Here is a 27511-nt window from a genome sequence, read left to right as displayed (position 1 = left end):
AAAATTGCCAGATTTTAAGAAGTATTACACTGGTGTTATAACTTCTATTCCAAGTCAATGTTATATACCACGCTTCTATCTCACCTTGCCGATGTAATATTGCCAATCAGCTCTTGGATTATCTATTTAAAAAAAAAGGTTTGACGGTGCTACATTTGCATTACTCTTTCTAACATTTATGGCCCATCACATGAGTTCTAAAGGAGATTGTAATAAAAGTCACAATACCCCAGGCATTTTCCTTTTAAAAATAGAGCTCAAGGCCACTCCAAATTCATGTAAACGACTCCAAAACTGTCCTACTAATATTGGATTGAGTAGGTATACCAGCTAAAACAGATCCATTGTTAGGCAAGGAACAACAAAAAGGGAAGGGGAAAGGGATAGGTTTTAAATAACTGCCACAGGAAATAAATGAGAGACCAGGTAGATCTATGAAACGATCCTCAACTGGTACTTCCTTGGGAGAGTAGATAAAGCATGCAGGAATATCCAAGTTTAAAGCAAACAACCGGTAGACAAACTTGATAAAGATATGGAAGTTTTCTGCCCTGCTTCATTTGCATGATAAACTGTGTAAAAAACAATTCCCGGCCAGGGGCTATTCTAACAGACATCTTTCTTAAAGCCAACCTTTATAAGCACAGTAAATTATGAAGCAAGCTGTTTTATATAAAAAATGAAATTATGCTCAATCGTTCTAGAGGGCACTTGTCACTGTTTTTACACAAAAAAAAAAAAAAAAAAAACATTGAAATGCTTTGGATGATTACCCAAAAATGGCCCAAAATTATATGTATGTATATATTGAAAAAAAAAAAAAAACTGACGAGTTCATTCATCAGTCAGTACCTGGAAAAATAGATTAATCTATTGCATGAGCATTGCCGCCATGCTCTCTATGAGCCTGATTATTGGTTAAAACAAAAAGGAATACCTCCGGGCCAATCGGCAAATCTGAAAATCCTTTATAGCTTCTCAGAGCCGAGGATAAACGAGGTAGATCATCACTCAAAAGAGACTGGAAAAAGCTCTCATGCAATAATAGAAATTATTCCCAGTCTCACAAACAAATCCGGGGATTTCTTGACTCAACATAACCTCAGCTGTGCAACATATCAAGCAGCAACTTTGGCTTTTGCTTTCTGTTTCTTGGCATCCTGTGACGCTAAGCCTATACGCAATCCAACTGGAGTCTGATCTTCTTTCCCTGATGTCAATTGCTCGTTTTTGGAATCTACTGGGCCATTTGAAGGATGGCCATTAGCTTCACTGTTCGCTCCATTGGTTTCCCCAGCATCCACCGCATCTGGGGTCATACCTGAATTGATAATGTTAAGGAGCTGTGTAAGTGGCGGAAAAGCTTGTACTGGAACACCGTGTGGACGTATCAAGAGGCCCCTTGCTACGGCTTTCTTTCTGACTTCAGCAGCTGCACGAGCAGCTCTTTCATCAACTCCCCTCCCTCGGGGAAGAGTCTCGCCAATTATTGCAGCATTAAGGGATTTGTTGACAGGAGCGCCTGAACTCCCAGACCCTCCGCTTGTAGCGGCAGCTTGGAATGCATGTATTAAGTCAGGATGGGCCTGTCATGCAATGTCAAATAATAAATGAGAAATCTAATGACATTAGAGATTACACCAGACAAAAACAGACGATTGCAGTACTACAGATATTTGGGGGCTAGTATAACCAACAAGCAATCATTTGCTTGAGAACCATGTAACATTTTTTTTCTTTTTCTTTTTCTTAAACATAAAGCTTTTGGAAAGGCATGCATCAAGAGATTTTTTTATAAGTGCGCAGGAGTACCAAGATACAAGGACCAAATTTTTAAGATCTCCTCAAATCAGAAATGTAGGGGTTGTATACACCATATAGAGAATGAGTAACAGGTCAGGCAAAAAAATGACAAAAGCATGAATATGGGAAGCATTTTCTCAATCAAGCAGAAATTGTTATGAGATATGATGATGGTCTTCCCTTTCATCTATGATAATGAAGAAATCGTCCATAACAAACAAAACCAGCAAAAAGGAGAATTCAAAAGCACCTTCAAAATATCAATTGCTTTTTGAGTAGAAGCTGCATCCAAAGCTTGGCCTTTTTGCTTTTGTGCATTCATCTGTCAAAAGAAGATTCACAAAATTCAGAAACCCAAAGATGTTGGGAGAAGAGAGGAGAAACAAATCATCCATTTAAGAACATATAAAAATCGTCCAACTTTCAACCACTCAGAGACACCATGAATTTACCTGTAGCTCACGCATCTTAAATGTCTTCATCCAGTTCTGAGAGTCGCGTGTCCTTGAATCCTCCTCGCCAAGTTGTTTGACAAGTATATCATAAGTTTTCTTCTCATGCTGTCACACCAAATGCAATAATTGGTAAATTACAATTTACAGTAGCCCAATGATAACCCTTTAGTAGGCAAAATTAATTTTACAAAGGTACAAACCTGGTGAGAAAGCTTGAAGGCACCCATACAATTGAATGCAATGGCAAGAGCATGATAGCATACAGCAGTTTGGATGTGTTCCTCGCCTAGAAGCCTTTCATTCTTTTTCAAAGCTTCTTGCAGATAACGAAGAGCTGTGTTCATCTTTCCAATGTCTTGGTACATCATTGCAACATTTATAAAGGTTGCAGCAACATCAGGGTGATCTGGGCCAGATGACAAACTTAGCAAGAGCAATGCCCGGGACATGTGCCGTAGTGCAAGTTCTGTTTGGTTAAGCCCATGGTAGAAAAGAGCCATATTGCCATAACTGCAGTAGCACAGTGCAGATTAAGTGACCAATAATTAGATGTGTGACTGTGTCGGAGAGAGAGAGAGAGAACGTGTTTGTGGGGGGGGGGGGGGGGGGCGCACAGTACCAACAAGAAAATAAATTTTCTCCCATTTTACACAACTTTAAACAAGCTTTTCTCATCTTACACATGATTTTCAGACTTATTGTGACATTTCATCCACTGTTTATTTCATTAAATGGTTCCATTTTTTTGGTCTTAATATTTGCTACATTACACTTGTGGTAGTGCGAATAACTATGTCCAATGGGTTTATAACGTCAAACCCTACGAACCCCAAAAGATTTCATCACAAAAGATACTATCAGTGATTAAAAGAAAAGAAAAGAAAAGAAGGGCATACCTGTGAGCAGTGTCAGGGTGATCCAAACCCAGGCAACGTTCATTTATTATCAGCTCCTTGTGCTGTTGCATTATCGCACCAGCCATGTCTCCAGCATGATATAAAACCATGGCGAGATACCTGAAAAATAACGAAAAGGAATACCAGTAATGTTTGTCCAGAAATTGATCAGCTTTGGTCTTAAGTGCAGATTACCGAGTTGATAATTAATTTTATCAACAAATCATTCGATAACTTAAAGATGTAATCAGTCATATCTTGCTAGGGAATATTAATGCCAGCTAGCTATGATCAAAATCAAAGCAGAAGATGCAAAACTTTTCTACATATTATCCACTACGATCAAGCTAACAATAATAGAAAAATATACGCAGAATGGTTTTGAGGTGTATACCGACAGCAATTAGCAACCTCCCGATGCATTGGACCAGTAACCTGCAAAACCACAAAAAAAAAAAAAAAAAAATTGATACACTATACAATAGAAATTCCTAGAGGCCAAACCATGGGATAACATACCTGCTGAAGTATAGCAAATGCCTCAGAAAATAGCGTGTATGCTTCACTAAGCATTCCCTGAAACAAAGAGCCACATGACTTAATAACTACATCTTTCCATGCAAGAACATAAAATATGATGTGACCACACTCAGCAGAACTTTCAGCCTTATGCAAACCCCAAAAGCTGATTCAATCATGAATGAAGTTCCCCAGGATTATAATGCTCCATATTAATATCATAGCTACACCAACTTCACGATCCCAAGATATTTAATAGGGCTCATTTGGGTTTGCGATTTTTTTCTATTCTACTGAACTGAATTCAAAATTGCGAATATCGAGGAGAAAAAAGAATTGAGATTATGTTTGGGTTATTTGAAGAATATAAAATTTTGAATAAGGTTGAAATTTTTTGAGTTGAGTTGAGTGTTAGTGGTGTCAAATCAACTAAAAAAAGAGAAAAAAGTTGAGAAGAATTGGGAAGAATTGTCTTCCCAAACAAGCCCTAGGCACTAAAGTTTTCGATGATTAATTTGACATTACGGTGACTCAAAAATACATATCCATTCAATGATCTAAATAAGACAACAAAGCACAGTGCATACCTCAGCCAATTGGATTTTACCCGTTTCTATGAGATCCTTAGCTTCTGAACATATGGGAACTGAATTTTTCACTACAGGTTGGAGATTCAAGATATCTGATGTTTGGAAAGGTGCTGAAGAATTAAGATCATATTTGCGTGCTGCAACATTTATGCCTACCTGTTAAAGAAACCATATTCAAGCAAGATATAGCTCATTCAGAAGCTCAATCTTAGCGATAAAAATATTAGCAAGAGATACTTAATTAGCCACATGAAGGCAAATAAACTCTACAGCTTGAGCTGACAAGAATCCAACATGGTAGCAAAACAGGAAACTCGCATATATATACACTAAATAGAGTTCAGCAATTGCAGCATATTATTGAGGAGGCTATACAAAAGATTTGGAGGACTAATCCATTCCACAAGTATTTACTCAAAAAGCAGGGTGTACCAAGAAAAAACATATCAGAAAGGAAGTGCTGCTTTGAAGTGTTGGACAACAGTGTAGTGTAAGAAGAGCAACTAGTTTGGCAAGTATGGATTATCTGTTTTCAAATTCAAATAGTAAATTTTGCATCTACAATGTGCACAAGTATACTGAATTTTAAGGCTGAATAGTCAGAGTTGAGGATCTCGGCCAATGAAGTTACCAGCATTGTTCACACAAGTAAAATGGGAAATTAAACATTTAAGGGGCACAAATCCTAAGAGTGTATAGTCTACAATCCATTCATTCAATTTTCCTTTTTTAGAGGACAATTCCCACACAATGCTTTTACTAGTGAAAAGCAGCCAATTCTTGTGTTATGACTAAACAGCAAATTTTCTAGGCCACAACAAGCTTGTAACTCACCCTATGATATATATTGTTTGCTTAAGCATAGAGATTAACCAATACCCATGAAGCATGATTGAATAATAAGTTAAACACACAACCAATTGGAGAAGATCCAATCTCCTGGCACGTACAATAGGTAACATCTAGAAAAAGTGGACAATAGCATGAGAATACTCTTCAGTAAGAAGAATAACACATAAAGTAAGGCATCATATTACTTTCCAATAACCATTTGGATGGAACTTAACTAGTCGTAAAAATTATGCATACTCCCGAACATCTGCTCTGGTACAACATTAAAATAAAAACATCTATATATGATGATGGACAATCATAGTGCAAAAGGATGGCACTCCCAATTTTCAAGGCACTTAATCCTATAAGTTAACAGAGAATTTGAAAGCTTCCATTGCAACAGCACAAGAAACATGAGTAAAGCAATATATCTGACACAAAAAGTAATGTATTGTGGCACTATAAGACACAAACCGGAATCAATTCAAGAAGATATGAACTTATAATTACCTTTTGGCAAAGATTACGGATAACAGAAATTTTCTTTACACGTGACCTTGCATCCTCCGGCAACTCAAACTACAAACATGAGAAAATTTACTTCAAACATCAGAGATAAATCATGGGAGGAACAAAGAATGTGATCGGAGATCCCATATGAAACAGATTACTCCATTTCATTTTCATCAGCAATGAAAGTCAAAAGACCAGTCAACTAAAAATATGTTGTCTTTTTAATGCTTTTTATAACAAGTGACTCGTCCTACATCCTAGAAATGCCCAGCATTCCCTTTAGAGACTTACTGACAATTTTTTTTTTTTGATAAGTACTTACTGACAATTGATACCTGATATTTCAGTTTTGCAAATTCTTGTAAGTCTGACCACACAGTTTCTGAGCTAACATTCATATATGAGGATTGATTCTTTCTTGCAGATGCTCCACCCTTCCACCTTCCTTGCCCCCTAGAAGGCTTTCCTGGAGATTGATGACCTCCTTGGTCCTGTAAATAATTGACAATAAAACACAGCCTGAGGACAACATTTCTATACCCGAAGAAGTGACTGGTTTGGTAAAGATTTTGGATTCTAAACCTCATTATTTATCTTAAGAAAAAAAATTTCCTGTCTTCTGAAGAAAAAGATTCAATTAATTGCTTACTAATGTACAGTTACAATGTCAGACTGCAAACAATAAAAATTAAAAAAAAAAAATTTAAGGGAACATATGGCCTCAAGAATCAGCTGATAAAAGCTCAAAACTAAAAAGAAGTACTAGCCGAAGTAACCACAAGTAATCCTGAAACTGTTCATCTAAGTTGCACATACTTTTCTGTGGGTTCTTGACTGAATAGTATTAGCAGCAACTTTTGCACCAGCAGCTTGATAACTTCCAAAAAAACAGTTGAAGAAATGTGATACAGCCGGCCCAAAATCATGGTCCTCTGTATTTCTCAAAACATCCTGCATAAAAGTAAAAGATAGCCTCAACATAAGGTTTTGTGTGCAAGGATAGAATCTAAGGATCTACAAAGGAATATGAAAAGCAAAGTCAGCTTTATGGGTCCCCATCAATGTGGATTGTTAAAGCATGGGAAGGGGGATTAGACATATATTTCTTTTTCTACCATGGTCGGAAAAAATAAGGGAGTCTGTGTTCTTTCATCTTAGACAAGTGTAGCAAACAAAGCATCCACCAATTTTTTAAAGCAGAAAAGAAGGGAAAGTTGGATGTGAATAAGAAACATTTTTTCACATGCATACAAACAAGGTAAGCCAGACTGTCCTTTATGTTTCAAGCAGGTGCAGGCAAGTTGATAGCTGCTGCCTGTAACACCAACAGCAGGAACGAGGTGTCATGTTACAGTATCTACTGTAAGAGTGACACCTCGTTGCAAAATCATCACAGTGAAACTTTATGGCATTAAGTGAAATAATGTATGCATTTCATCCCATCATTTCTAAACCAAATAATGACGTAGAAGCTGGTAAGATTATTCTCGTCACCTTGAGGATATGCTTTGCAGACCTGACAACAATCTCATTAGAACAAAGATCCCAAAGATGAGGCAAATGTTTCGTCCCATCAGCCACCTGTAATAAAGATCCAGACATGTCAAAAGCAATACAATCATTGGCAGAAAGAAGGAAAAAGAACATCACAACTTTCAGGATACCATAGAAAATAAATATCAATTTAGGCAAAGTTTTTTAAAAAAGCTTATCTTTCCCATAGTTATATGTTAATAATTAATCAGTCAAATTTGTACATAAGAGTATCGACTGGAAACATTAATGCTTACTTTTCCAATGTAGCGAACATTGATTCCGTGGGCATGAAGTGCTTCAGTTAATGTTTGCCCATCCATAGGAGAAACTTCAAGCGTGCAAAGATCTTGTACAAACTTTGGTAGGACAACATCTGTAAGATATGAAGTTGCTTTCCTCACATTTTCTTCATCTGCTGCTATCTCCTGGGGAAGGCAAAGTGTAAAAAATTATATAAGAGAACTTAGAATTCAATAAACTTGACAAATACTATTACAAGATCCAGACTTGCCTCCTGACTCCCAGCCAACTTAAACTCCGTGAAGGCATTAGGGTTAAAAAGAATTTCATCATATGATTCAGTTTGCGCTGATAAAGAAGCACAGTCCTTGACATTCTCATGCTTCCCATCTTTTGTTATATCCTGCGAGAAGAGCAAGAGAAAGGGTCATGTATAGCAGAATATTAGAGGGAAATCATGGCACAAGCTATCTTCATATTATAACATATTAGTGTTAAGTGATCTAAAGTGACATAAACATGAAATTCTTAGTTTTTTGCTCAAGTCCAAGTATTATACATCTACAATACTTTAAGCATCTATCTACCGCCAAAATAACAGTACCTGCCACTTTTTTGTCCCACAAATCAAGAAAATGGATACTCCCAACTCTTTTTTGGTAAGCAATATACTTGCTGGCAATTTTCTATTTCCAAACACCTCGAATATCCTCTTAATTGAACACCACTACTTCTAAACGAGGATGACGATGACAGGAGGGGCATAACCATGCAGGAGCTGCTATTCTATAACTATCTCCTCAACAAAAGAAGAGAACACACGAAGTCACACTTTCAAGTTCAATAATAAGACAGGCAAATTTCTAACAATGACTCACACAGGGATACTGGTATTTCCTCATAACCGAAAACATTTGTTTCTTTGACTATGGTGGATATATTCACACCAAAAGAAGCCACTAGAAACACGAGTATTGCTGACACTGCTAATCCAAGGGCACTAAGATATTGTCATGTAACAAGCAGGCAAGCATTGTACAAACAGTAGTGCAAATCATCACTAACTCAAGCCATACTGCAACATAAATAAAAGGCACCAAAACGCAGTTAGAAGTACATAATCAAAGAATAGAAGGTAAAAAGTTAGGTAAATTCCAACAGACAAATACTAGTAAAGCAAAATAAACATTAAATCAGAGAATAACATTCAAGAATGCAATTCACTCCCAAAAAAAAACACCACTAATGGCAATCACAAGCTGCAGTTTCATTTGCCTCCATTCTCACCTGTTTGGCAACATCAGAAGCCTCTGAAGAGTTAGTGGTCACTTGAGCATCTCCTTCAGACTTATATTTTGATCTCTCTGCAGCTTGGGCCTTCTCCAATAAAGGAAATATTCATATAAGAGAAGGAACATATGAAATAAGGCCCAAAACTGATGTTAATATCAGAATATCATAATTTACCTGGCAAAACGCAGTAATTAGTTCTGGTCTCAAGATACAGAATCTGGATCCAGGTCCAGTAAAGTTTGCATCTCGAGGTGTTACTCTCATCAAGTCAAGAAGATAATGCCTGAGATTGAAATTTTAAAAACAAAAAAAACGTATAAAAAAACTGCATAAAGCTTTATAAAATCTAAATAAGCGCATTAGTGAACAGTTGCGGCATCCTAAATGTAGTCAGAAACTAGAAGCATGTAGCAGAGATTACGACTATATAGCTAATAAAAGCCCAATCCTCAAATCCTTAAATTTGGTGTACTAACAACAAATTTAAGGATTTGAGGATTGGGCTTTTATTAGCTAACAACAAAACCCCAAGGGATTGGCCCAAGTGGTGAAGGCCTTGGTGTTGAGGGTTTGCTCCCTTTAAGATCCAAGGTTCAACACCTCATGGATGCAAACAATTCCTTGGGGCCACACCCCCTGATGAAAAGTCAGTGATTTAACCAGTTATGTGTAGGGAAACTTTCAAAAATGCGGTGCACGAGATCTGGATTTACTTTGCAGGGGTGAATCCGAAGGGCCTTCCCTTAGAGAGTTTCCCCGACATAAGAAATAAAAATAAAAAATAAAAACAAAAAACAACAACAACAATTTTTTGAGGAAAACGTGCATTGAAAGTGCCAAGTGCTGGCAATTCCATATCTGGATCACAATTTTTAACGAATTTTAAGCATTATGGATAAGGAAATCCAAGCACTAAAAAGGAGAAAAGCAACCAACAAAAGATTTGTGTAAATAAATACACCAACCCAAGAGAGTAATTACCTGTCGTCACTACCAACAATACCCTTGCATTCCACAGGGGCAGCTAATTTGAAAGCATTTCCAGATCCATCAAGGACAGTGTGTTCCTTCAAATGAAGGTGTTTAGCAGCCTCAAGCACCTAAAGATAAAGAAAAACTTAGCACGTCTAACAAGGAAATCCATTTCACAAATCATAGATAGCATTGAAGAAACAAAAAGAGAATAAACTCCCACAAATGAAAATTATATTTTTTTGAAATATCGACCCAGGCCCCAATATCGGGGTTTTTTTATGGATTGCGGTTTCAAGTATTGCTCCCATTGGACTTCTTATGTCAGGATATGGTTCAAATAATAAATATTCCTTTTTAGGTGGTCTACGAGCTGCTGCTCAATCGATTAGTTATCCTACCCCATGTGAAGCTTAAGAAATCCTCTCACATAAGAATTAACAAAGATGTAATATGAGAAATCTGACAGCATGACAAAGCAACAAATTCATATGCTCCCTCACCTTGGAATGAAAATCTTCATTCCAACATATCTTCTTGCCGTTGTCAACAGAACCATACAGAAGAGATTCTGATTTGTCCCCTTGAAGAATGCCGGGTAAAACACTCTGCAGCGAAATGTGTAAAAGCAACTGAGGGCCAGCTAAGACAAATTTAAGCATAGACAAGCACAAAGATGTTCTAAGACAACAGGAATTGGTATAAACAAGTAGAAATAGCTAACATAAAAAAAATAATAATAAAAAAAAAATAATAGGTCATGCAACTATATGTTGACTAGGCGAGACATGTCAAGCAATAGCATTGAAAAGGAAATTTTGCACAAATTATTTCTTTCCTTTGTTTAAGTGCCAACAATTACTTCTTACTTGCAAGAAATAGTCATTGAAAAGTCGAATACAAGAAAACAAGAAAACACACACACACACAAAACCGAAAACAACACAGAGAGAGAGAGAGAGAGAGAGAGAGAGCAATCCCAGAATGTCAATAAACACCTTTGCAACAAATACATGGGCTATGTGTTGAGCTATAAAAGCACTAAAAAGTCAAATAACATTCCTAAGGAAAAAGTAAATATACCAACAAAAAGATATGGTATCTTTGATACAAACCTGAGCTACTACTCTATGACCTCTGTAATCAATTATGGCCATAGCAAGATTATAAAGTCCAGAGACATCAGCTTCCTGGTACGCCTTGGTGCCTTTCAAATCATTATTTGCAGAAGCATATGTAGCCTGCTCACTCTCTGTCAACGGTGTTTCAGCTGACACATCAGAAGCCACTTCCACGCCACTATCATGTTCTCCTGTAGTTGATCCTTCACATTTTTCCCCATTGGGAGTTCCACTCTCTCCATGTAACAAACAACTGGAGGCCTTATCAGATGAACTGTTTAAAGAGCTTGAACTCTCAACCTTTAAATTAGCATTGGATGCACGTTTCTTGGACAGCTGCTCAAGGTCCGCATCCATAGCAAAGCTAAAGAATATATTGTTGTGAACATACCTAAAACCAAGAAAGTGTAGCTATGATGCTAATCCGACACTAACAAATCTCTCAAGGAAAAATAAGAACGTCAAAAATAAATAAGATCCATCACAGAGAATGTAAAGTAAAAACATAAGAAAATAAAAAATGCATTCCCTAGATTCATACCAAGAACCATTCAGAATATATTATTACAGGCAGTAACCATTTTATATAAAGCTTATCCAAGAAAGCAAAGCAAAGTCTAGTCTTACATTAACATGTGATAGCACATCTAACTCAAGGAACTTTATAGCCTGCACTAAAGTACACTTGATACTAATTAGCTACCAAGCTGGAAAACATGTTTTCAACGTTGAGGTACAAAGATATAGTAATCAACAGTAAATAGCCAAAAATGTGTTATCTTCTAAGCATTTGAAATGAATTCCTTAAAAGAGAAAAAAAAAAAGAAAAAAAAAAAAAAAAAAAAAAGAGAGGTTCTTTTAAGATCCCACTAACATGTGAAAGCACTCTGGATCTGTTGGATTTATTGGGGGTATACATCTACTGATCACTCCAATAGCACCACTGATTGCAGCATCGACAAAGTCCGATGTTACTTTGTAGAGAGCCCTATCCCGCAGAATCCTGCAATGAAATTACCTTTGTTAGTAGAGAAGCTGGAAACCATATAGAAGAAACAATTTTAAAAAGAGAGAGAGAGAAGAAATTATTAAAATGCAGAAATAAACTAAAGGGATCAGCATCACTGTAACAGGTCACTGAATCAGAGATCAACCTTTCCTGAGGAGTTGAATGAGGGAATTCTCGACAGGATTGCAACTCCTCATTCCAATCTCTTTGCATGCCAATCAGCTCACTACCGTAAGAAAGAGTCAGTGCATCTTCTGCTCTGGCTGCATCACGTTTGTGATCTGGCAATGGGAATATATACAAAATTTAACGGAAGAAAATAAACCATGGCACCAAGGAACCCCAAAAGTTGACAAAACATCCATAAGTCATGCTGGTGCAGCAAGTAGGGTAGATGCTAAAAAATTATCATCCCAAAATGTGTTATGTAATTAGTAATAATCATATTGTGCAACTGAAAGACGCAAATTTTGTATTGGCATCAACATAACAATATTACCAATAAGCAATGCACTCATAAAGTGATAAACCTAGTCTTTTGAACACCATTAAATTATTTTTTAATAAGTAATCGAGATATCATTAAAAGAGTAAGGCGCCTCCATGTACACAAAAAGTCTTAATTAACACAATCTTCCATCACATCCTACTTCTTTAAATTAGATTTTACACACTGACTTATGGAAACTTATGAAAGTTCCAAATTAACTTCTTGCGGGAAGCAGAAATGCCTAAACTAGGCCAACAGTAAGCTAGCCCAAGTCTTAGAGATGGTCCATGATGAACCTAAATGTAAAACTTGCTCTACAATACTATAGTAGAAAAGAGGTTCTTGAGTATAAACTTCAAAGAAAAATAGCACACTTTCCACAACTCCAAAAGCCAAAACTCCATCCATCAATTCATGGATTTAAATGGAAAAGATATCACAAAAGCTTCTATCAAGCTGAACTTACCAGGAACTGGATATACTCCCAGCCATGAATTTGGTGGCAACAAAGATTGAACATTTTCAAAAGGGTGTGCAGAGGCCCTCCACTCCAAAATTTCACGAAATGCTTCAGAATAAGCACACAGAAGGAAAATTTTATTCAATGTCATCAGAAAATTAGCCCACTTCAAACCTTAACAAAATAAAATGCTTAAATCATGTTATGTTACCTTTTTTAAACTTGGGGCTTATTTTTTGCAGGAGCCCAGCAAGGGTGGTTGCTTCAAAATTTGTCTTACTCGGCCTTGGGTCAAGAGTATTACCAGTGCTTGAGTTGACATAGAACGTTTTTGTAGTTCCGGTAATACAAAATTTATTACCCTCCAATGTTACTACATCCAAATAAATCAAATCCCCAACAAGCCTGGGGTCAACAAAAACACCATTATATGGTTTCCACAGAAAAAAAAGTCAATGATTTTATGGAACATAATAAGGTAAAGGTGTAGAGAAGAGACATTATAATTCACCTTCTATAGCTTGGGGCAGGATTGAAGGAGGAAAACACAATGCTTTCCACACATTTGATCTCTTTTGAAGATGACAATAACAAATTACTCAGTGAACCAGCAACATCCTCCATAAAACCCAGACCATCAAGCTCTGGGACCTCGGTTTTCGCAGTATCTAGGTCATCGTAAAATACAGAAGCATAAGTGTGGTACAGCGTAAAACTACAAGGAAAATAATTGAAGCACACTGATAGCATGTTCAATATCCCAAACCTCCTGGACTGGAAGCTTTGTTTTGTGCTGTCTCGTACTGCAATGCAAGTGATGTTGATAACGAGGAATGAAGCGTGGAAAGGGAGAGCAATTCCCTCGTACGGTGAACATGAGCCCTTATAGATCTATCATCATACAATGCTGCCAAAAAAACTTTCCATGTTAGAGCCTGTAGATAGACCTTATTACTTCAAAAACAAAGCAAAACAAGTATACCTGGAACCATCTCCAAGGAGCAACCACCAGTAGTAATGTCAGCCACTTCAGAAATTTCATTATAATCTTCCAGATGTTGAGTGGAACCATCCTTTGTGTGCAGCAATAGATCATAGCATGTGAAATAACACGTCTCTGGAGCATCAAGAAGAAATTGTCTTATGTCCATTACAGAATCTCCTGGATTCAGCTGCAAGTAGATTTACAAATTCAGCCATCTATATTTTATGGATAAGGTAAATATTATGCCAAAAATAAAAAACTCAAATTCCAGATTAAAAGACAAATGACTTCCATGCAGGCAACTGCAATCAGTATATTCCAAGAGCCTAGAAATTAACTACTAAATGCATGCACGGTTCTGCATTTTATCAATTCAAAGCAGAGTAAAGATACAAGCAGTGGATTTACTCACTTGGAGCTCAAGTTTCTCGCCACTTTGTGTTTTGACAGAGACAGGATAAAGATGAAGGTCACCTGCACTCATGTGAGGGGGATAAACTGAATGAGATATATGATGAAAGGCTGAAGATCAAGCATCATAATCCATTGCAACAGCCACAAACTAAAATATAATGGGATGAGGCTTTGTTGAGTTGTTGATGTTATGCATCCAGATGTATCATTGCCAAATGTAAGATACTTGCTGGTAATAAAAGGCTCAAGTTTGACAGCATAAATTGCTAAGAGTAGCCCGCCACCACCCACTAATTTTGTATATAAAGTCATTATCTGTAATATAAATAAGGCACTTGTCTCCTCCTCATCTTAAAAGAAATAAGGTCAGAAATCAATTGGTTAAAAAATGTTACTTCCCACTTCGATAACTTAAGTAAACAAAAGCCAATAGCTAAGACGAATAGTTGCATGTCTGCCAATATACGCACATATATGCATATACAGGTAGGTATATATGATTTTTTTTTTTTTTTTTTTTTCATAAGTATGGTAGGTATATATGAATTATCCATCAACGTATCTGAATATAATGTCAGCATGTATGGCCTACTCAATTCTTTTTAAATGACCAAGTTCCTTACATTCAAGGGCAAAGTTTGGCAGAAGGCATAGGTGCCCTCCCCCACAAAAAATAAAAAAAATAAAAAATTCTACCAAATGCTATAGTCTTGGCTCCACCCCTGCATACATGCAGGTAATCTATGTATTGACACGTGACGTTTCCAGCAAGTGGAAAGCATAGAACAGTAAATTTTAAATCCCTTCTTTCTGTGGCTACACTACCATCTAGTGTTTTCAAAATAGAAAATTGCAATCTTGTCTCAGTTGTATGTACTTGGATTCACCAAAATTCAGAAAATGTCTTCAGCCATTGAAAGCAGATTACAATTCCTCAATGCGGTTAAATTTCCATGTATTGAAACAATTAAATGAAGTTACTTTGACACTCGAGGTAAATTCAACATTCCTATGAAATACTTGCTAGAGTTACTAGCCATAAAGCATATATTAGAACATTCATGCAACTAACTTCACCTTGCTTCTGTTGGCTAGCTGAATTTGCTGTTTCAGACTCCTTTACCTCCGGTGTGACATTAGTTGATTCATCTAAAGTTGAAACACCATTTGAATCAGCTTTGGGGGACTCTGACGCACTTGAATTATCTTTCACAGGAGCATCAGATGAGACCACTGACTCAGAAGAATGCACAGTAGTATGTGCCCCTCTCCGGTTCCTCCCCTTGTTTGACTTCCCCGCCATATTTCCCTCCTAATTTGAGCACACTGCATCAGTTGAAAGGTCACATAGAATTATTATCTTGCAATGCAATAACTAAAACCATTAGCAACAGAGTCAAACCCACATTCATTGCATTTAGAAAATCAGTGAAACAATTTCATTCACTCAACTATATTAAAAAAACAATAAGACCAAAGAATGCCAATCCGAAAAATGTACTATCTTTACATTTAACTCGCAGCTCAACATAGACACATACATAAAGAATCACAAATTATCAATAATTGATATTGATCCCATTCTCTATTTCAGGGTAATCTTATGACGCATATCCAGAAAACAAAAACAAAAAAAATTCCTTTATTTTTCCAACTCATACCAATCTATAGGAAGCCAGATACTCAAAAAAAGGCCAAAAACACGAAAATGCAAAACATCAATTTCCACTAAATTGCCATTATCCCACACATAAAACAGATACCCAATAACCATTGGTCCATGATGTACAGATTTATAATGCAATTACAGAAAAATAAAGTACTTTTATCATAAGCAGTAACACTAAGAATCAAAATCTTAGTACCTAAAGCACAGAGCTGACTATACAATAACAACCAAAAATTTGAATCTCAGTCAGTTAATGCAAGGATTCAACCCACGAAATAATAAAAAATAAAAAAAAATAAAAAAACTTCGCTGAACTGAAGCCAATACAATGATTGTCTCCCTTAAGACAACTCTGTTATCCTTCAAACACGAAAACAGTAAACACCCAAACAACAAAATTCAAACTTTCACGTTCTTCTTCATTACTCTGTGTCTTCTCGATAACCCAACAGAGAATTAGACGGAAACAAAGAACAAAACACAGTGGAAAGTATGCTTTACCAATGAGATATAACGCTGTCCAAACGCAGCTATACTGTTCGACAAAATCGCAAATAGATATATAAAACTATGGAAATGTAGAGAGAGCTTTAGAGAGAGGGAGGCTGAGGTTTTAGGAGAGGGTTATGGGGAGAAGCAGAGGAAGTGGCTATGGCTGAGAGGCGGCGAAATTTCGCCCTTTTTGAGAGAGAGAGACAGAGAGAGAGAGAGTGAGAGAGCGCTTATGATTAGTTGGAGAGACCCAACTCTACATGGGCTTGGGCCTTCTTTACAGGTGACTAGAAAATTGAACAAATTAATTATAGATATTTAAAATAATTTTACCGTCTGAATTAATAATAATTTAGAAAGTATATGTAAGAAAGCTAATATTCACATTCAAATTTTGGGCTGTCTACCAACTGGTTCAAGCAATTGGGTCTCTTTCAAACTCTTTCACATTTTTTATTCGAATTATTAGCACAGTAGATATAAATTACTGATATTCGAATCCATAAATTAGGCGCAACTCAAGTATAGATAACATAAACAAAGACGTTTAAATAGAAATAAAAAAAATAAAAAAATCAAACTACATTGTATTAAGGTGAATTTAATTTGTTATCTATTTAGGATATGTTTGAGATTGTGTTTGAGGGGTCTAAAAGTGCTTTTAACACCCAAAAAGTCCGTTTAAAAATATATATATATATATATATATATATATATATATATACTCGTTTGGTAAAAAAATTAAAACGCTTTTAAGTGTTCAAAAAACTTAAAAATTGTCAAAAAAACACTTTTGATAAAAGCTTAAAAATGAAACTTTTACCCAAAAGCTCTTATTTAACTTAAAAATTCTATTTTTCAAACGTAATTCTAAACAGGCTCTTAGTATATGGTTTGATGGAAATGAGATTATAAACAAAAGTCAAGATAAGTTATAGGAAGATATCCATTGAACAAAATTACAAGTTATAGTATTAATGCTGCTGTGAATTTTCTATTTAGTCCATAACTTGAAGTTGAAGAGAATTCTGAAAATGTCTGAAATGATATCTCTTATAATATAATCTACTCAATAACCTCATTTCCTGGTGTTAGGTAGATATGGTATTCATTTTGTTTGATAAACATAAATATGGCAAAACTTTAGGTGTTTCAGGAAGGGATTCATGTCCTTTATTTTTTATTTTTTTTTATGATATGACCAACCAAGAGAAGGAGAGGGGGAGAAGAATGGATGGCTTAAGATTCATGCACTTATACCATTAATTTTTTATATTATTATTGTATTGTTATGAGTCACGTTTTTTTTTAATTACTGATGTGGCAACCTCAGCTTATATCATGTGTGCATCTCCAATTACTAACGTGGCCCTCAAACTTGCTTGTTTCTTGTGTAACAAAACACATAACACGAGCCATATTCTACATTAATAGTATCAATACCACTTCTATTTCACCTCTCTCCCCTCTCCTACCATTTTTTATTTTATTTTATAGTATCATCATTGTATTATTATTACCAATTACTGATCGGTCATCTTTAATTTACGTTTTGTGTGCGTCTCTAATTACTGATGTGGCATTACATCTTATATCCCGTTGTTATCAGGATTACGGTCATTGTCACAAACCCTATAAATATTATATCACCAACATTATGAAGTTGTTGTCATTAATATCTTTATTATACCTATTATCGTATTTCCATTTCTTAATATCTAAATATATGAATAAAAACAATGAAAATTTAAGTGGTTGGTTGAAACCTCCATCAGCTTAAATTCCATCAGTTTAACAAGGCTAAGAACTAAGAAGTTTTAAGTATATGTAGTCCAAACATAAACAGAGTTTTGGAAATATGATCAATCTTTCTTGCTCACTCAAAATAGAAGTTTTCTACTTAAAACGATCACAATGGAGCTATTCATTATAGGGTTTAACCATATAACTGACATGTTAGGGATGGCAAAGTGAATTTGATGATTCTGTATTTGTGTTTGAGGGATAATAAATTATTTGGATGGCATAAAATCTAAACGAAAATATTATATTTAACAAATTGTCATACTCAAAAGATTAAACTCTTCACACCCCCATATAATCTGATCATGTAATATTTTTATTTTTTACACCAAAAAAAAAAAGTTAGTTGTACGTGCGGTTAGCTTACACGCTAACTTGACAATGCAACGTGACACTGTCACGTTTGTCTAAAAAAAATAAATTACACAAATAAATGAGTTATTGCGTCGTTTTTGAACGGTGGCTAGACAACCATCTAGCCACTACCATAGGTGGCCAACCGCCCCTTTGGAGGCAAGGAGTGATTGAGTCACCCTACTAAACTGACCAACCCCAAGCGAGAGTTGTTGTAGCGGACTTCTTATTATTATTTTTTAACATGTTACAAAATTTATTTTGACTACAACCCAAAATCTAGACTTATAGGGCCTCAAATAGAAGTACTCAACATAGGTGCCCATTGCCGACCCACAAAAAAAGTCCGCTACAACAGCTCCCGCTTGGGGTTGGTCGGTTTGGTGGGGTGACCAATCACTCCTTGCCTCCAAAGGGGTGGTCGGCCATCTAGCCACCTAGATGGCCGACCACCCCTTTGGAGGCAAGGAGTGATAGCTAGATGGCCGATCACCCATTTGGAGGCAAGGAGTGATTGGTCACCCCACCAAACCGACAAACCCCAAGCGAGAGCTGTTGTAGCGGACTTTTTTTTTAATTTTTAATTTTTTTAACATGTTACAAATTTTATTTTGATTACAACCCAAAATCTAAACATCTAGGGCCCCAAACAGAAGTACTCAATACAAGTGCCACTGCCGACCCACAGCCCGACCCAACCCCAGCCGCCCTAATTTCGTTGCCTCGGAAGCCCCTTCACCCACAGATAAAATAACCCACCCACAGATAAAATAACCCAACCGTCACCTGACATGTAGTCTCAGGAGGCACCGTTGGAAGTAGCCATTGGCTTTTTCTTCAAAGCTACTCTGAGATGGAGTGTAGGAGATAGAACCTCCCCAATAACCATAAACCAACCCCAAAAGTTCCCAAAAGACACGTCCCTCTCGATGCCCAGGAAGCCACTTTTGCTTTTGCCTCCTCAACCTTCCCAAACTCCACATCAAACATCCAAAAACAGTAGTCTTTCCCCCCTCCTCTCTCTCTCTCTGTCTCTCGTAAACTGTAATGGCGCTTGTTAATAGGCTCCAATATTTATCTCCTTCTCTATCTTCAACCGATTTCAGAAAACCCAAATCCGTAAACTTTCACCCCATTTGTTCTTTATACTATGATTCTTCTTCTTATTCGTCTTCCCCTTTTACTGAGAAACACTCTTTTGAGAGATACCAAAGAGACGAATGGCTATACACGAACCAAGTGGAGAAAATTACATGTTGCTCCTTTCCACCTGATTCTGACTCGATAAGGCAAGATGACATAGCACTACAATTACCAGAGCTAAAGAGGCTGCTTCAGGTGCTGAGAGAGAAGAGAGAAAGCGAAGGATGTGGTGGGGGAAAGTGTGGGCCAGGGAATGTGTTCTTGGTGGGGACAGGGCCTGGGGACCCTGAACTGTTGACACTCAAGGCTGTGAGAGTGATTCAGAGTGCTGATTTGCTCTTGTATGACCGGTTGGTGTCCAATGAAGTGCTGGATTTCGTTGGCCCTGAAGGTAGGCTTCTCTATGTTGGCAAGACTGCAGGTTACCATAGTAGAACCCAGGTAAAAAAGTCTTGTCTATATGCTTGGCATCGTTTCTCATTTGGGTTTGTGTGTTTCCTTTGATTTTCAATTGGGTTTCTGTTATTTTAATCAATCTATTTCTATATCTTTTACAGTTCGGTTTTGCTGGGATTTTTGTTAATTGGTTATGTGGGTTTTTATTGATATGGAATGGGGGTTGTGATATTGGTCAAAAAGTTGTTGAATTGGGATTATGGGCAATTGGGTCACCTGTGCATTTGAGTGAGATCATTTCCTTTTCTTTTTAATAACAGGAGGAAATACATGAGTTGCTTCTGAGTTTTGCTGAAGCCGGAGCTACTGTTGTGAGACTTAAAGGAGGGGATCCACTGGTGAGTTTTAGTTTGGAAATGCAACTAAAATTTGTTAATTAGTATAGTGGTATTAGCCTTGAAATGCAATGTCATGTGCACCCTAGTGGAGGTTTCTCTAACATATGTTTCTTGCGTTTTAGGTGTTTGGGAGAGGGGGGGAAGAGATGGATTTTCTGCAACAGAAAGGGATTCAAGTGAAAGTAATTCCAGGTATCCGATGGTTGAGTAGTCTCTTGAATCTCATTCTTGAAAAGGATGCAATTTAATGCCTCGTTTACTTGAATGCTACCATTGTGTATAAAACATAGCATATCCAAAAGAAAGGCCATCAGTTCTTAAATGGAGCTATTACAGAATAATGATTGTCATCACCAGAGACTGTGAAAATCTGGAATGGTGCACTTTGAGAAAATACTACATTAATTTGGTTCCATTAGATGAGGTTTGATTGGCCTTTTACTTTCACAACTTATTCTCTTTGTGTGGAGAATTCGTATCACCTACCATTCTTTGTGAATCACTTTGAAAGTGTGTTACAAATGTTGCCAAATATGAAGGGGAATCGGGGATAGACCAATATCAGGAAAATTAAGTAAAATGATTTGGGTGGAAAAATGATTTGTAGAAATTGGAAATATGAACAGTGTGTTGATAATCTGCAATGCACGAAACCATGGACATAATGGTTTTCTTTCTAAGCTAGCTTGAAGGGTGGCTTCCAATATAGACCAGAACACGAGACATTTCTCTAATATTATTTTATGAGGCTAATCTTGCATTGTTGTTTTTTGTTAGTGAACAATTTTCTTATGGGCATATGAAGCATTGTTCTCTTTCAAATAGTAGTATGATTGTTATACTAAATGCTTTGCAGGTATTACTGCTGCTTCAGGAATAGCAGCTGAGCTGGGAATTCCATTAACTCATCGAGGCGTGGCAAACAGTGTAAGATTTCTCACTGGGCACTCAAGGAAAGGAGGAGCAGATCCTTTGTTTGTAGCAGAAAATGCAGCTGACATTGATTCAACGTTGGTGCTGTACATGGGCTTGTCAACCTTCCCCTCTGTTTCCCAAAAGTTAATCCATCATGGTCTGCCCCCTAACACACCGGCTGTTGCAGTTGAGCGAGGGACCACACCTCAACAACGCACAGTAAGCACAATTCTTCACATAAAATTTTTCTTTTTCTTTTTTCCCTTGCTTTGTTCCTATTTTGTCAAAGTCATTAACTAAATGCCTGAAAGTCATAACGTTTTCAGAAGCTCTCTTGTTTAAAGTCATTGTTGACATGATAAATTGTGAAACAAGCCTTTTATTTATCTTTCTTCAACATGAGCTTATAACTTTTATGGTTTATCTCATTTGTACATACGTTCACGATGGAATTGTCTAAGATTCTGACTTTCTTGAAGCTTTCATAGGCGATGTCATTTTATAAAAATCTTATGAGGGTGATGAATAAAACCATTTTAAATTCGAAGTCGCATGTCAAGGGACATTAACCTGTCCTTAAACTAGAGTATCATTTGGCATTAAGAAGATTAGCTCAATGAGCTTAGAAAGCTTCCTTCATTTCTCAACCTATAAACTGAAACTTTGAAACTCAAATCATGCATAATCTTTTAAATTTTATAAAGTATAATGCTGGTGCATACTGATTCTAGTCACTTGCACTCCACTTCTCTTGCACGTATCCATCTGTACACATCAAAAATATGGAGTGTGAGACGCTGAGGTGAATATTGTTGCAACAGTTGCATGTCGGAAGATTAAGTGATTCAATGACCTCAAAGCTATAGATTTGTTTGTAAGGTTTCAGTTTCAGATGTGGGGTTGCTGAACACAACAAGAATTAATCGACATTCAGTCCTTATGAATCAAAACTTTATTATTATTCTTTCGATATTGTGTATATAAGTTCTCCATAGCATTTTAGCACAGAAATTCATCCTGTAGAATGGAATTGTTGCATAAGTTGGTAAGAAGATGATAATAGGGTAGAAGCAAGGTACTTCATTGGAATCTAAAATGACATTGGATCGTATATGTGAAGACCCTTGTTCAGCTTTTGAATTTCTTATAAGCCTTTCTTGTGATTATGATATATCACCTGCTCCTACTCCCTCGAGTCATGCTTTGAGAATTATTTTACCTTCTGCCATGTTACTTAATATGTTAATTTAATTTAATTTAAATTTTATATATGTTAGGATTTATTTTAAAAGTGCATTTACTTGAAGGGAAAATAACTCACTCAATTGGGGATGCTATGATATCTCAAGAACCTCAACGGATATCTGGGAAGAAACCAGCCCAGTACAGTTTCTATGTATGAGTTTTTAGGAAGAAAAAATAAAAATAAAATTTGCTGACCCTTACATCTTAACTTTTAGGACTCATCCTTAGAAAGGTAGGTTATTCACGACATATTTTCAAGATTTTGTCCCATCAATGCCAACATCTTATTGTAGTTGCATTTGCAAAATTATACAGGTCTTTGCAGAACTGAAGGATCTAGCTCAACGAATTACATCGGCAGAGTTGGTATCTCCAACTCTGATCATCGTTGGAAAAGTTGTTGCACTCTCACCTTTGTGGCCGCTTTCTTTGAAAGAAGCATCCTGTTTAGTAGAAGCTAGCTAGACATATTTGAGGCTCAGGGATAGCATTCATGCTGTCACAAGGATAATTTTTGGCAAATTTGGAAGTTCTATTTGCGATTATGGTAATCTGTGGGATGGTGGGCAAGGAATGAACAGATTAAGCAAACTGCTACTTCTGGATGGGGGCGGGCACATCTTGTTTAGATTTTGTTGCAATGATTAATATTGCGATTGAGGATTGGGGATTGGGGAACATTGGTTTATGAGCAGATTTGCGTGCAAGATTTTGTTTTGATCTTTGATTGGGTCAGTTAAGATCCATGTGAGAAGCATGGAGTTTGAAGTTCCCACAATGAAGGTTCAAGGAGCCATCATCTCTTTTGCTTGCTAGCTTTCTCCCCATTAGCATTTTTGGATTCAATTCATTGAAGACTAACTGCAAGATGATCATTGGTTATAAGTTATAATAACATGAGCCTGATTCTGTAATGCAGATAAACATCAGGTTTTGTTTTAGTTCTTCTCAAATGAATTGGTGATGTTTAAATGCCATTTCTTGAATTAGTGTGATTTTGCATCCAAAGTTGATCACTAGGATTCATTGTGGACTTTCAAAACTTGGTTAGAGGACTTATTCTTATCCAATCTATAAAATTGTCACTTATCTCTCAAACATGAAATAACCATATGCTAGTATTAATAAAGTTGGAGAAAATTTTATTAAAAACATCACGTGCTTCTCACAAACTATTAAAAAGGCATGTGGTTTTACATGTTAAAGTACACATGACAATTGTATAGACCAAATTCGATCTTCCAAAAGAAAGAATAGCATGTGAAGAGGACACCTTTGTTTTATTCGTGATAAAGATATGCATATTGAGTTATGGAAAATGGAGTACAGGAATCATGTTTCATGGGCAACACTGTTTGGAGTTTTGAAAGTTTTCAGTTTCCAAATGATTTCCAAAAGGGCAACAATTAACCATATAAACCCAAAAAATCAATCACGTTACAAAATGAGAAATGATAAAAATTATTCTTCATCCCATCTTTCACATATTTTTGAACTTAGATGTGAGTTCACAAATCTAACGATAAATTTACAAAAGAGATTGTTGAGATAATGATGTGTAAGATGACTCTTACAAAATAATACAAAAAACCCTAGTTGAAAATTGTTCCCACCCATCTCCGGACCCAAATACGAGTCTACAATAAATTTGCATGAGATATGATTGAGAAAAATCTAATGATAAATTTACAAAAGCGATGGTTGAGATAATGATGTGTACGATGACTCTTACAAAATAATACAAAAAACCCTAGTTGAAAATTGTTCCCACCCATCTCCGGACCCAAATATGAGTCTACAGTAAATTTGCACGAGACATGGTTGACAAAATGATGTATAATATATCTCTTACAAAATAGTAGAAAAAACCCTAATTGGAAACTATTCCAATAAGTGGGCGGGTTACTCTTTGGACAGGTGAGTCCCATGCCCCCTAATTGCTAGCAATTGGGTATCAAAATTAGTGATGATCTTATTCCTCATTAGGACCCAAATTCTCCTATACCTAAAACAATCCCTATAACAGTCACGTGATTAAAACAGCAGCAGAAGAATTAGAGCTTTCCCAGACTTCAATTCCTTCAGCATTTTCTCTACTAACAAACAGCCTGTTCCCACCACCTTCAATTTTCTTTATAATCCCTCTCTCAGAATCCTTCAACTTGTCAACAAAATTCCTCCTATACAAACCCTCACAAACCCCACTCTCTCCCTCCACTCGATTTTCACTTCCTTCCACTCTGGACCAAACCTCCAAGCCTCCCTCTCTCCCCACAAACGCTTGCTTCTTGTAACAGTGAATTACACTATCGCCACCACCTTCACTCCTGTTAATCATGCTTGGGTTCTTGTCGTTCAAATACACCCACGGATCATCTCCTAAATTACGCACGTCTGCCATTGCTAAATCGCCCGACTTCGAACATATCTTGAACAGGGTCCACTCGTCCACGTCCACGTCGACGTCAGCGAACGAGTCCCCGAACCTACTGCTCCGCCCCGAACCTGGCTCGATCGTCTCCCAAACCACCTCTCCAGACCTCGGGTCCCACAATCTGATGTACCCTGAGCACCCGAACGCCCCGCTCGTGACTGAGCTTGCGACGAGCACGCCTCTCTCCGGAAGCCACGTCAGCTTCCCGGGGACCATGCTCTTTGCCGAGCCGCCGGACTGCCGGCCGAGCTCCGAAGCAATCTGGAGAGTGGATTTGTCGATAACTAGGACGCAATTCTCTCTATGCGGACAATCGAACGAGGCGAAGACTGAACTCAGTGAGTCAGAAATCGCGGTGACTTGGGCTTTGTAGATGCGCGGATCAGAGGGATCGCTCCAGTGAGTCGAACCGACGTGGCGGCCGCCCGAGATATCGTAGAAGTGGAGACCGGCGGCGGATTCGGATCCTACGGCGGCGATGTCCGGCCAAATCCGGCGGATCGAGGTGATATCTTCCAAGTGAGTCCGGATAGTCGAGGCGGGGATGAGATTCCAGTCGTAGCTGGAGATCTGACCGCCATGGGCGATCCAGACGGAGCCGTCGTCGGAGGCTGCCGTGAACGCCGAGGGAAGGCCGTCGGAGGCTGGACGGATGGTGGCGACGACGGAAGCGTCGATCCCGGAGAAGGAAGGTGGCGACATCGCCGACTTGAGGCGCGACTCGATGCCGTAGTAGAGGGCCTCATCGGCAAGTTCTTGCTTGGAGAATCGGCGAGCTGTGGAGGGGAGGCGATTCGATCGAAGTAGAGAAAGGAGGACCGAGAAGATCTCAGGGTCTCGGTCTATGAAAACCGGGTTGGGATCGTGGGTCGGGCGGTCCGACAGGACCGCAAGGAGTGAATCAGGACCGCCTGACCGGACGGTCGATAGAGTGGTCTCGAAGAGCTTGCCGCCTACGTTGAGCTTGACTCGGTCGTCAGGATGGGGTCCAGGGGCAGACTGGGAAGTTCGGTCTTCCATTGATCAACTACGGTTATACCCATGAGCTTTTAATCAAACTGAACACTCCTCAAGAAAAGAAAAGTAAAGAAAAAAATCATGGCTCACCTGAAATCATCAGATCTCTGCTCACCAAAAAGGCTCCCAGAGAGAGGGTCTAGATTGGTCCGAGACGGACAAAGGTGATAAGAAAAACGAACACTTGGGAATTCTTCTCAACCGTTGGTTCTTTGAAGAATCCAGGCCGTTCGATGCATCAAACGGCCTGGATTTTAAGGGTCTCCCTTAAAGGGTCTCCAAAATTTTAAGTGGTTTTTATTTTTTATTTTGGGTTAAATACTATTTTAATAATTGTGGTTTGTACCAAAATTAAATAGCCACTTAAATTTTTAAAAATATCATAAATGATACTTGTTATAAGTTAATAAATTCACTTGATACCTCTATCAAGACTCCATTAAATTTTTTAACGAAACGCCACGTCACTCTTATACGTGGGCGCCATATGGCATGATACCTAAATTTTTGGATGCCACATCATATATATATATATATATATATATATATTAAAAAAAATCCAAAAAAAAAACCAAGAACCAATAAAAAAATAAAAAAACACTGGGGTGGTTCCACTTTCACCCCAGCGTTTTTTTTTTTTTTTGGATTTTTTTTTATAAAAAAAATAAAAATAAAATATGATGATTTTTTTTTTTTTTCTCGTATGTTTTTTTGTTGTGTTTTGCTGTATTTTTTGTTTTCTATAGGTTTATTGTCTCCGTGTCAATATCAGTAGCGGATATAAAAGGAGGCTAGTAGGGCACCTGCCCTTCCAAAAATTTTTGATTATTATTATTTTTTTTAATGGCTAATTTTTTTAGTTTTCTTGACCCTAGCTCCTAAACCTTATTCTCCCACCCCTACTGCTCTTCTTCTTCTTGACTCCGTTTGTAAGGGTTGCTAAAGGGTTGCGAATAAATGGGGGGTAAGACCGTAAGAGGCAGCCATCTAAAAGTTCAAAGCCCAAAGAAAAAGGCTGAAATGAGAAAGAAGAAAGAAGATGAAGGCTGCAATAGTAACAAAGGCAGCAATCTTGAGCAAGAGAAAGCATAAATTGAAGGGACAACACATTATCCAATTGGTTAGTTTTTGAAGGAAATCATGCAAGTGTGTTTTATGGGTAGCAGTACGAGTGACGTGGACAACTAGTTAAGGCCACTAGAGCAATTAGTTGGCCTAGTTGTTGGGCTGAAAGTTGTTGGGGGCTAACGTCAAGTACAGTTGGTTTGCAATCTTTGGGGCTTTATTACTGAAAGCACTTTTTTTCATTAAAAAAATTCCAAAACTACACTTTAAGATAAGAAAAGCTTGAAAATAATGTATTTTCTAAAAAGTTCTTTCAAACTTTTTCTATCGATAAAAACTCTATTTCTAAATGCATTCATTAGTATGCTCTTAGTAGTGTACCCTAAAGAGCATTGTAATTTTAGCCACTTTATATTTTATGGTTCTTACATATTAACTTATTTTATATTT

General features: G+C 37.3%; 3 protein-coding genes across 3 annotated transcripts; 1 reads left to right on the top strand and 2 right to left on the bottom strand.

Moving 5' to 3' along the window:
- Positions 1-853: 853 nt before the first annotated feature.
- On the bottom strand, positions 854-16518 carry NOXY38 (tetratricopeptide repeat (TPR)-containing protein). The gene is made up of 29 exons (XM_059591791.2): positions 16301-16518; positions 15208-15456; positions 14129-14190; positions 13714-13903; positions 13498-13638; positions 13243-13399; positions 12943-13136; positions 12738-12839; positions 11927-12062; positions 11647-11775; positions 10767-11163; positions 10155-10259; positions 9661-9779; positions 8854-8962; positions 8674-8763; positions 7658-7789; positions 7401-7571; positions 7105-7191; positions 6427-6561; positions 5946-6101; positions 5608-5676; positions 4261-4419; positions 3674-3730; positions 3549-3589; positions 3155-3274; positions 2459-2768; positions 2256-2363; positions 2054-2125; positions 854-1586 (listed from the first exon to the last, which is right to left on the bottom strand). Exons 2-29 carry the CDS (start codon positions 15431-15433, stop codon positions 1119-1121), a joined length of 4242 nt encoding a protein of 1413 aa, XP_059447774.1. The 5' UTR covers positions 15434-15456; positions 16301-16518; the 3' UTR covers positions 854-1118.
- Positions 16519-19142: 2624 nt separating this feature from the next.
- UPM1 (urophorphyrin methylase 1) lies at positions 19143-23517 on the top strand. The gene is made up of 5 exons (XM_059602322.2): positions 19143-20032; positions 20308-20385; positions 20508-20577; positions 21242-21519; positions 22861-23517. The coding sequence occupies exons 1-5, from the start codon at positions 19496-19498 to the stop codon at positions 23008-23010; spliced, it is 1113 nt and encodes a 370-aa protein (XP_059458305.1). The 5' UTR covers positions 19143-19495; the 3' UTR covers positions 23011-23517.
- Positions 23518-24363: 846 nt separating this feature from the next.
- On the bottom strand, positions 24364-26250 carry LOC132183500 (BTB/POZ domain-containing protein). The gene is made up of 2 exons (XM_059596887.2): positions 26087-26250; positions 24364-26006 (listed from the first exon to the last, which is right to left on the bottom strand). Exon 2 carries the CDS (start codon positions 25997-25999, stop codon positions 24572-24574), a length of 1428 nt encoding a protein of 475 aa, XP_059452870.1. The 5' UTR covers positions 26000-26006; positions 26087-26250; the 3' UTR covers positions 24364-24571.
- Between the last annotated feature and the right edge of the window lie 1261 nt (positions 26251-27511).

This window comes from Corylus avellana, chromosome 2, assembly GCF_965113065.1.
Source record: "Corylus avellana chromosome 2, dhCorAvel1.hap1.2, whole genome shotgun sequence".
NCBI classification, from domain to species: domain Eukaryota; kingdom Viridiplantae; phylum Streptophyta; class Magnoliopsida; order Fagales; family Betulaceae; genus Corylus; species Corylus avellana.
This window is presented reverse-complemented; position numbering and strand designations above follow the sequence as displayed.

Coding starts and splice junctions, on each gene's coding strand:
- NOXY38 (XM_059591791.2), bottom strand. CDS start 15,433: ATGGCGGGGAAGTCAAACAAGGGGAGGAACCGGAGAGGGGCACATACT. Junction 8,764..8,853: donor TAATTACTGCGTTTTGCCAG/GTAAATTATGAT, acceptor TTATTGGAGAAG/GCCCAAGCTGCAGAGAGATC. Junction 4,420..5,607: donor TCCGTAATCTTTGCCAAAAG/GTAATTATAAGT, acceptor TTTCTTTAACAG/GTAGGCATAAATGTTGCAGC.
- UPM1 (XM_059602322.2), top strand. CDS start 19,496: ATGGCGCTTGTTAATAGGCTCCAATATTTATCTCCTTCTCTATCTTCA. Junction 20,578..21,241: donor TCAAGTGAAAGTAATTCCAG/GTATCCGATGGT, acceptor AATGCTTTGCAG/GTATTACTGCTGCTTCAGGA. Junction 21,520..22,860: donor CCACACCTCAACAACGCACA/GTAAGCACAATT, acceptor AAAATTATACAG/GTCTTTGCAGAACTGAAGGA.
- LOC132183500 (XM_059596887.2), bottom strand. CDS start 25,999: ATGGAAGACCGAACTTCCCAGTCTGCCCCTGGACCCCATCCTGACGAC.